The sequence below is a fragment of the Helianthus annuus genome, chromosome 3, assembly GCF_002127325.2.
Source record: "Helianthus annuus cultivar XRQ/B chromosome 3, HanXRQr2.0-SUNRISE, whole genome shotgun sequence".
Taxonomy (NCBI): Eukaryota; Viridiplantae; Streptophyta; class Magnoliopsida; order Asterales; family Asteraceae; genus Helianthus; species Helianthus annuus.
The window spans coordinates 646,535-656,329 of NC_035435.2; the positions used below are offsets into that span (position 1 = coordinate 646,535).

The following is a 9,795-nucleotide window of genomic DNA, read 5'->3' on the forward strand; positions in this document are numbered from 1 at the left end:
ATTAGTTTAATGTCGTCGGAAGGTTTCTCACGTTTTCAGTGATCTTCGTCATCTTTATCACGACTCCTACTTGTAATCGTTATCCATCCCTTTCCGCATACGTCACTATGAATCACCACCACCATCATCAGCGATGTTTACTAAACCACATTCATTGTCCCACTGAAAAACCCAAACAGGTTTCTTCTTCTTCTTCTTCTTCTGTTAGGGTTTCAACATTACTAATTTCCATTTTGTTTAAAACATGCGGGGCAATGGAGTTATAGGGATTCTCTCAGAATCCACAAACAAATGGGAAAGACGGGCCCCTTTAACACCCGCCCACTGTGCTCGACTTCTCCACAGTGGTAAGGGTAAAGCGGAAGTCACACGCATTATTGTACAACCATCAACCAAGCGTATACATCATGATGCTCTCTATGAGGATGTTGGTTGTGAGGTTTCTGAGGATTTGTCTGACTGTGGTCTCATATTGGGCATCAAGCAACCAAAGGTATTCTATTATGCATTTCTTCTTTACAGAAATTCAAATTACTCAATACTGATTACTGTTTGGTGCAGTTGGAGATGATTCTTCCTGACAGAGCATATGCCTTTTTCTCCCACACTCACAAGGCACAGAAAGAGAATATGCCCTTGCTAGATAAAGTATATACATATATCACTTCTTTCTTTCTTTCTTTCCATCTCCTCAATATCCATATTCATATTCACTTGTGGTGCTATAGATCTTGGCTGAAAGGGCATCTTTGTTTGATTATGAGCTCATTGTTGGAGATGAGGGGAAAAGGTTACTTGCTTTTGGCAGATTTGCTGGTAGGGCTGGCCTTGTCGACTTCTTAAGTGGACTCGGAAGAAGTAAATCCTCCTTTTTTCCTTTCAATTAAGCAACTTTCATTGTCTCATCATATTGGACTGAATTTGATGATTTCTTACTGCTTTCAGGGTATCTGAGTCTTGGATATTCCACCCCATTCCTGTCGCTAGGTTCGTCTTATATGTATCCCTCACTGGCTGCTGCCAAGGCTGCAGTTGTTTCCGTCGGTGAAGAGATCGCTACTACCGGATTGCCCTCAACAATATGTCCTCTAGTTTTTGTTTTCACTGGTTCTGGAAATGGTATGTATGTCTACTTCATCAAATCTAAGTGATTAGCTGCAAACCCCAATTACTTTCTTTTTCAGGGTCTAGGTGATTAGCAAACCCCAATTACTTTCTTTCATGTATTAATAATTAATTTGTCAACTGTAAATTATGTTTTATTTTTGATATATTATCTACATACACCATGCATGCATGTTACAAAATATTGTATGCATTGTTTACTTGTTTTGGATTTACATCTTAGTTTCTCTTGGAGCACAAGAAATATTCAAGCTTCTCCCTCATACGTTTGTGGATTCAAGTAGACTTCCAGAATTATTTGACACGGTATGTTTGTGAGAAAGAACACAAGTTCCTTTGCTGCATTTCCCTTTTCAAATGTAGAGTGTTGTATGAAAAATAGATAATTTGCATCATGTTTCACTTCTTGTGGTAGGCTTCTCTGCCCAGAAGAGCTTTCCAAGTGTATGGCTGTGTTGTGGGTTATGAAGACATGGTTGAACATAGTGATCCTGTTCAAGTCTTTGATAAAGTACGTAGTCTTGAGAGGATAAGTTTCCAATCACTTTGCTGAGTAACTTTGCTAACGTCATTGTTGTATTGAAAACTAAAAGAGTAAATTACAAAAATCGTCCTTTATGTATGCCACTTATTGCAAACTGTGTCCTTTGTCTTCAATAATTACAGAAAATGTACTCGATGTTTGCAAACCCTTACAAGTTATGTCCTTTAGCCCTAACTCAGTTAATTTTTGTGGTTAAATCTGACCAAATGGACCCCACAGGAGAGTAAAATGACCAAAATACCCTAATGTGGGGTCCATTTTGTCAGATTTAACCACAAAAAATTAACTGAGTTAGGGCTAAAGGACATAACTTACAAGGGTTTGCAAACATCGAGTACGTTTTCTGTAATTATTGAAGATAAAGGACACAGTTTGCAATAAGTGACATACATAAAGGACGATTTTTGTAATTTACTCTACCTAAAATAAGTTTTGTGTTGCCACAAGAACAGCATTGTCTTTTTCTTGTATGAATGTTATATGTTGACAGTTCAATTCCAGGTTGAATACTATGCACATCCTGAACGATACGAGCCAGTTTTTCACAAGAAGGTTGCTCCGTATGCATCCGTTATAGGTCTGTAAAATCTATTACATGTACAGTCGTTGTTTAAGTCCACTTATTTTGTCTCACCTCTCTTTTTTGTTTTGGTGGGCAGTTAATTGCATGTACTGGGAGAGAAGATATCCTCGTTTATTGAGTTACCAGCAGCTACAAGATCTAGTGCATAAAGGCTCTCCACTTGTTGGGATTTGTGATATTACTTGTGATATAGGAGGATCTATAGAATTTGTCAACAGAACCACATTAATTGACTCACCTTTTTTCAGGTTTATCCATCTCTTTAACTTATATATATTTGAACTCCTCACTAACGCTTTTTGTTTATTGTAATTACATCTCATGCTTTCTTCTTCTTTTCCTTGTATTACAATGTTCAAATACTTACTTCAGTTTTGTCAATCTTGTGGTAGATATGACCCGCTTGGTGACTCGTATCATGAAGACATGGAGGGTGATGGTGTAATATGTTTAGCTGTTGACATTCTGCCAACTGAATTTGCCAAAGAGGTGCATGCTGTGAATACTAGTATCTCTTAAATGTGCTCTTTGTGTCATCTCTTAATGTTATTTTTATCAGCTACCATTGTTCTTGTATTGTATATATATTGCGTCTAACCTGCTAGCTTTTATCATAAAGGCTTCCCAACATTTTGGTGATGTTCTTTCCCATTTTATTGGGAACTTGGCTTCGACTAAGGATATTGAGGATCTACCTCTTCACTTAAAGAGAGCTTGTATAGCACATGGAGGGGCTCTTACTCACTTATACGAATATATTCCCCGAATGCGGAATTCACAGTACGTATTCTCATCTAACTTAATAGTAATGTATCCTGTTCTTCTTCTTTGCTTGATACATATGTGTGTGTGTGTGTATATACATAGTCTAATAGGTTTACATAGAATAATGCTACACTTGAATATCTTTCATTTTGGTTGTATTATGTGTAATAGCTTTTCTTCATCGTTTTCTACTTTCAAAATGAAAAAAAAGGTATTGCACATGGCTTATGGTGTAAGGTCTGCTAATGTAGATTTTGGTTTTTACGTGGAAGATTTAATGGGTGACTTGTTTAAACAAATAAACATTCTCTGCTTAATATACATAAATATGTTTTATATTTTATTTATATCAACTAATGGAAATTTACCAACTACTTATTTTCAGAGAAACGCAAGGGAACGTTACAAATGGTCTCTCTAAAAAGAAGAGATACACTATGTTGGTTAGTTTTCGACTTTCATGCTTCATTACCATTCAACACAATGCATGTCTTTTAAATAGACAATGACATAAATACTTGTACGTAGTGCACTAGTGCTTAGGTAGAGAAAAAGAGAGGTGGTTATGCAATTACATAACCATCATATATACACGCACGTGCGTACGTACGTACATGCATGCATGCTTGTAGAAGGATTTCCTAAAAAGTGTGAGAAGGATTCTTAGCTAGAAATAAAACGTCATGTTGAAGTAAATTAAAACACAGTGCTAAAAATTAAAACATCATTTGCCCCTCCATTCCTTTTGATTCAAGAAGTTTGTTGATGTGACACCCTTAGATCATCTCAAACATTGATGTTCTTTCTCTCCCACCATATGTGATTATTTTCAGTGCACTGCATACAAGTGCTTATACGGTTATGCTTTTCTATATTCTAAAATTGGGTCTGTATTAAACATGCCCATATATGTGTGTGTGTATAAACACACTTAAATTTAAAATTGGTATGTTTTGATAGTCTTAACATATACAGGTTTCTATAAGCGGTCATCTTTTTGACCAATTTCTGATCAATGAGGCCTTGGATATTATTGAAGCTGCTGGGGGCTCCTTTCATCTCGTCAAATGTCAAGTGGGTCAGTGCGCCGATTCAATGTCTTACTCAGAACTCGAAGTAAGTTTTTTTATAGTTAACATCCTTATCATTGATAGTTCATTTATTTCCACTATTGTGCTTGCCCTTAATTAGTCTGTATGTATATGTTACTAGGTTGGTGCAGATAATAGTGCAGTCCTTGATAAAATAGTTGATAGCTTGACATCTATAGCAAACACAAAGGAAGAGGACAATGGAAAAACAAATTTGTTTGCTGTCAAGGTTGGGGAAGTGAAGGATTCTTGTGTGAAGATGGGTGGTTATGGTTCAAAAAAGAGGAACACAGTTCTTATTTTAGGGGCGGGGCGGGTTTGTCAACCTGCTGTTGAATTCTTGTCTTCAATTGGAAACAGCAATTCACCATCAGAATGGAAAAAATCATGTAAGATAGCAGCAGAATTCGAGGAGCACAACTATGTTCAAGTTATAGTTGCATCCCTTTTTCTCAAGGATGCAGAGGAGGTACACTCAACTATCACTCATAGTTCATGTGCTCGCTGTTTGCTATCCGCTAGTTTTGTTATCATTGTCATTGTTTATTGGATGTAGATAATCAATGGTATTCCAGATGCAATTGCAGTTGAGCTGGACGTGATGGATCATGATAGTCTCAGTAAATACGTCAGTCAGGTAGGTCCTACTTGCTATTGCTTTTATCACTATTCTTCAGTTTTTGTGGGTCATAAGAAAAAAATAGAGAACACATCTGGACCCTTCATTGATTTCAATCCTAAGGCTCTAATTAAATGAGTTTTTGAGTATCAACACTAGAAGGGTTTATGTTTCTTCTTCTTTGTTACGCAACTCATCCATTAAAAAAAAAAAACAACTAGACCATTAAATTTTGACTAAATAATTTATGCACACAGGTCGATATTGTTATCAGTCTACTGCCTGCAAGTTTTCATAATACCATCGCTAATGTCTGCATTGAGGTATTGTACCCTTGTTTAAACATGGCAATGCTGAAGACCAAACACAATATGCATTGGTTTTTTTTTATATAGGTTTTATGTTTGTTAATGCAGCATAAAAAAGATCTTGTTACTGCTAGCTACATTAATGATTCAATGTTGAAGCTACATGATGCAGCCAAAGGTTGTGGCATTACAATTCTTGGTGAAATGGGCTTGGATCCTGGAATAGGTAGTTGTTATTATTTATTCTTAGAATATGAAGATCGAGAAACAGCATTGTTTGAGATGAATGTGTTATGGTTCAGATCATATGATGGCAATGAAGATGATCAACGAAGCACATGCCCAAGGAGGGAAAATCAGGTCTTTTACATCCAACTGTGGGGGTATTCCATCTCCTGCAGCTGCAAATAACCCATTAGCTTACAAGTTCAGGTACTTTTAATAACTTATATTGTTTGCCCTTAAATGGGATTTACTTTACTTGTGTGTTCTTTTGTGTATCTTATCCTTCTCTTGGTTAGCCAAGACGGACGCCATGATGTTAATTGCTAGTTTGTCATCCATGTATTCTAGTGTTTGACACTTATTCTTGAGCAACTCCGCTGCTTTCTCCTCTATGGCATCCAAGCATCACCTTACTATGCGTACATCTACATGTAAGGGTACTTGATGTGCAAGCCAATTTGGCTGACTCTTGTACATTCTCTACCCTTTACTTGTCCTTGATTTGTTGATTATGAGCCACTCATCACATATATCAAGGTATTCTATTTCTATTTAGCCTACATGATGTTTCTCACCTTAGGTTATGGATCATCCTCAACCCCGGTTTGCGACATTGGATTCACTAGTACTTTGACAAACCTTAACCTTTCTTTTGTCCTCTTAGTTCCTAATTTTTTGGAAAACCTTTGTTCAGTGAGCTATATTACTAAACAAAATAACCTTTTGTATCCATCTCACCGGGTTATTGGACGATTTGGTTGATTAGCATCGGTTTTGAACTAAAAGATCTCTACTGCCTTTCCGTATTGTCACGTCCTACAACGGACATATGTGATTTTAGTATAGGGATGCTCACTGTCGGCTAGGCCATCCCTCTACAACGGCTTTGAGGCAAGTAAAACTGGATTTCCCTTTCATTGATAATCGTGTCAAGTTGGTAAACATTTCGACGCCCTTATCTTGATGCTTTGTTTGAACTTTTGCATTTCGATGATATAGGCTTGCTGATATATTGAGGGTTCCCCTTGTTGGAATACATTCCAGTCACTTTTACAGCTTGTAAATCATAACAACACGTTTATGTTGTAATCTCCCAAGTCTTGTCTCTAGACTCTACCTACATTTTAAATGTTTACAAGTTGTTGAAAGAAACGGACAAGAATTCATTGCATGTAGTAAGACTATTAATCAGGATTATGTTTGGCTATAGCTAGTATTTATTGTTACAAAACTCTTGCAGCTGGAATCCAGCAGGGGCTATACGATCTGGGTGCAATCCTGCCACCTACAGACATGATGGAGGAACTGTACATGTTGACGGTAAGTCACTCAACAAATTCATAAAAGGGTTGTGCTGGCCTGGCCCATATTTCACCATCCAATATAATATAATTTACACACGTGCCTTTTGCATTGTTGTATGGATAGTGTTGTGGCATTTTAAAAATAACATAGTATATAGAAGAAGATGCATTAACTTGATATAAGTGCAATTGTAAGATGATATGTATACTAACAATAAGTTGTGAGGTATTTTAAAAAGTAAATATGTAGCGTAAGATGCACTAAGTTTATATCAGTGCAATTGTCTTTTGATATGTTTACTAAGAGTAAGTTGTTTGAGATGCTAATAATTGTTCATCATGGCCCAAGGAAGGACTAAATTTTGCATGGTATGAACTTTCAGGGGATAAGATATACGAGTCAGCGACAAAATTCCGGCTACATGATTTTCCAGCTTTTGCTCTGGAGGTTCTACCCAATCGCAACTCCTTAATTTATGGGGATTTGTATGGTATACAAGATGAAGCCTTGACAATCTTTCGTGGGACTCTGCGTTATCAAGGTAGGTACTAATAACTACTATGATTGCTTAATTTGGTATTGCCACATAGCATAAGTATTGATTTGGTTGTTATCATATCCCCTTTTGGGTGTCCCTTTCCTTCATTACATACATATTATTGGAACGGACTAAAAGATGAAACAAATATAGTATCTGATTTTTTGAAATTTGGATTGATGGAAGTTTTTCGTGTTGGTTCTTATGTGATCTGGCACAGGGTTTGGTGAGATAATGGGTTCACTGGCACGAATTGGTTTCTTCCATAATGAAGTTTGTCCAATTCTTACAAATAAAGATAGACCTAGACCTGCTACATATAGAACATTTCTATTTGCACTTTTGGAGTTAGATAACTCTGATGATGAAGAAGAATCAGTCAAGGCAGAGAAGCTTATATCAGAAAGGCTGCTAGCACTTGGAATCTGCAAACAGGATGAAGCTGCAATCAGGACAGCTAAAGCAATTATGTAAGCACAAATGCTTTTCTTATGTTTATAACCAACCACTAGTAAGTCTACTAACAAATGGTTGGTTTTGCATTAGATTTTTGGGATTTTACGAGCAAACAGAGGTACCCTCAACATGCCAAACTGCATTTGATGTGACATGCCTCCGCATGGAAGAAAGATTAGCCTATACCAGAACAGAACAGGTAGTTTACCAAAATTCATATAAATAAGATACTGGTGTATGTAACTAAGTTAAAAGGAAAACAATGTCAGGACATGGTTCTTTTGCATCATGAAATAGTGGTAGATTTCTCAAATGGGTGCCCCACAGAGCACCGCCAGGCTACCTTATTGGAATTTGGAAGGGTTGAGAATGGGAAAGAAACAAGTGCCATGGCTTTCACTGTCGGAATTCCTGTAGCCATTGGAACCCTGGTACACATTTCTTTTCATTCATACGAGTCTTACTTTCATTAACACTATTTGGTGTCACTACAAACGTGCTTTCAATCTGCAGCTTTTACTTGCAAAAAATATTACAACTACTGGTGTCCTAAGGCCTATTGATCCAGAAGTTTATGAGCCAGGTAATTCCCATGCTCTTTTGTGGTTGCACTTGTGTTATGATATATGTAGTAGTAAACAGAAAGCGCACGTTTCGGCGGCAACATTAAAACCGTAACACAAACTCTAAGTTGTATTTTAAATATATAGTTAACCATGGTAGTTAGAAAGAGAGTTTTACTTAAAATTGGCCAAGGACATCTTTGTTGCGAAACCAGTTTTAAGTAGAGAAGCGCAATACTCGAGTGAAAATCCTGTCCTATAATGCATTCCTTATAGCACACCTGCACCCGCATCCACCCACCTACGCACGTACGTAGATAGGGGGAGGGTTATACGCAGAAGACACAATTTTGCGATAATAGAAAGAACAAAATACATGTTCTTCTCAGTTATAAAAAAAAATTAACATACAAGAAAATGGTTAAAATTTATTTTTATTCATCTCTTTTAATTAACTAAAATATATATAAATAAAATCCGTTATTTTTTATAACCCACAGGCTACAGGTGTGTAAATCATGCGTAGGTATGTATCCTACACAACCTGTACATCTGTAGATCAACTTTTTGAAATTCAAAAAGTACATATGAACAAATTAGTTTATTTGTATTTATTAATGTTAACATAGACTTGTATGTAAGGAGTAAAAAAATTTATATATATGAATTATTGATCCAAAAAATTAAATGATTTAAGTTTGTTCTTTTTTTTAATCTCGCAATGATTGAAGTTTGTTTTTTTTTTAATCTCGCGATAAGGTTCGTGAGAAAATTTGCGAAAAAATCCATCTAACCATTGCTAAACCCTAAACTTTAAACCATAAAAAGCTAAAAACTACCCGCCAAAGCCAAACCATAAACGCTTAACCCTAGAAAAATTCTACGCTTAGGAAAAACCTTACCCTATATATATTTATAGGGTAAGGTTAAAATGAAAACGAAAACGCATATATTTTGTGAGAAATGTGAGATGATAGAATTTTGTTAGATGATGGAACCTTGTATCACCAAAACCAACTTGTTTATATGTTGTCTGCAGCACTGGAAATCTTACACGCTTATGGATTCAACATAATGGAGAAGATTGATTAACAATTGTCAGTCTGATGATTCTTTATTAGTCCAAGTGTATTAATTACATCAGAGGGTCCTAAATGTAATATCTTTGTCTTTATATTGTATTGTAATGACAAGTTTATCACGATAACCAAATCTATGGAACCTATCGGTATCACTTTGTATCAGAGCGCCAAAAGAAGCTCGATCGTTTACCTTGCCGGAACAATTTCTGATAAACAATTTCCGGTCGGTTCCAAGAACTTTTACAGGTTCTAGTAGATTCCAATCCAATTACAGGAAACAATCTTCTATTCCAATCATCAATACCAAACAATTTCCGGCCAAATCAAATTGATCATGCTGCCTTCTCCGCTACTGAAAAGACCGCCCATAACACTCACTTACCATCCCTCCAACGAATTACGGATAGCTATGATTGTAATAAGGTGTTTGATTATGTGGATGGTACTATCCCCCCCTGTCCAAAACCCAAAATTATTATTGAACCAGGCAAATCCTCCTCCACTACTGATAACCCAAGTTATTCTCGTTGGCTGCTCACACCTGCACCTGTATCCACCCTCCTACGCACGTACATAGACAAGGGGAGGGTT

The 9,795-nt window shown here is 36.5% G+C and overlaps 1 protein-coding gene across 1 annotated transcript; it reads left to right on the top strand.

The window, feature by feature from the left end:
- The first annotated feature begins 16 nt into the window (after nucleotides 1–16).
- LOC110928432 (alpha-aminoadipic semialdehyde synthase) lies at nucleotides 17–9,366 on the top strand. Its single transcript, XM_022171450.2, has 24 exons — nucleotides 17–493; nucleotides 562–648; nucleotides 729–858; nucleotides 946–1,119; nucleotides 1,349–1,431; nucleotides 1,541–1,636; nucleotides 2,171–2,246; nucleotides 2,329–2,500; nucleotides 2,645–2,741; nucleotides 2,872–3,032; nucleotides 3,403–3,460; nucleotides 3,993–4,133; nucleotides 4,230–4,577; nucleotides 4,665–4,745; nucleotides 4,985–5,050; nucleotides 5,144–5,261; nucleotides 5,338–5,467; nucleotides 6,501–6,580; nucleotides 6,948–7,106; nucleotides 7,324–7,573; nucleotides 7,650–7,758; nucleotides 7,829–7,990; nucleotides 8,073–8,142; nucleotides 9,162–9,366. The coding sequence occupies exons 1-24, from the start codon at nucleotides 245–247 to the stop codon at nucleotides 9,212–9,214; spliced, it is 3,150 nt and encodes a 1,049-aa protein (XP_022027142.1). The 5' UTR covers nucleotides 17–244; the 3' UTR covers nucleotides 9,215–9,366.
- Nucleotides 9,367–9,795: the final 429 nt, after the last annotated feature.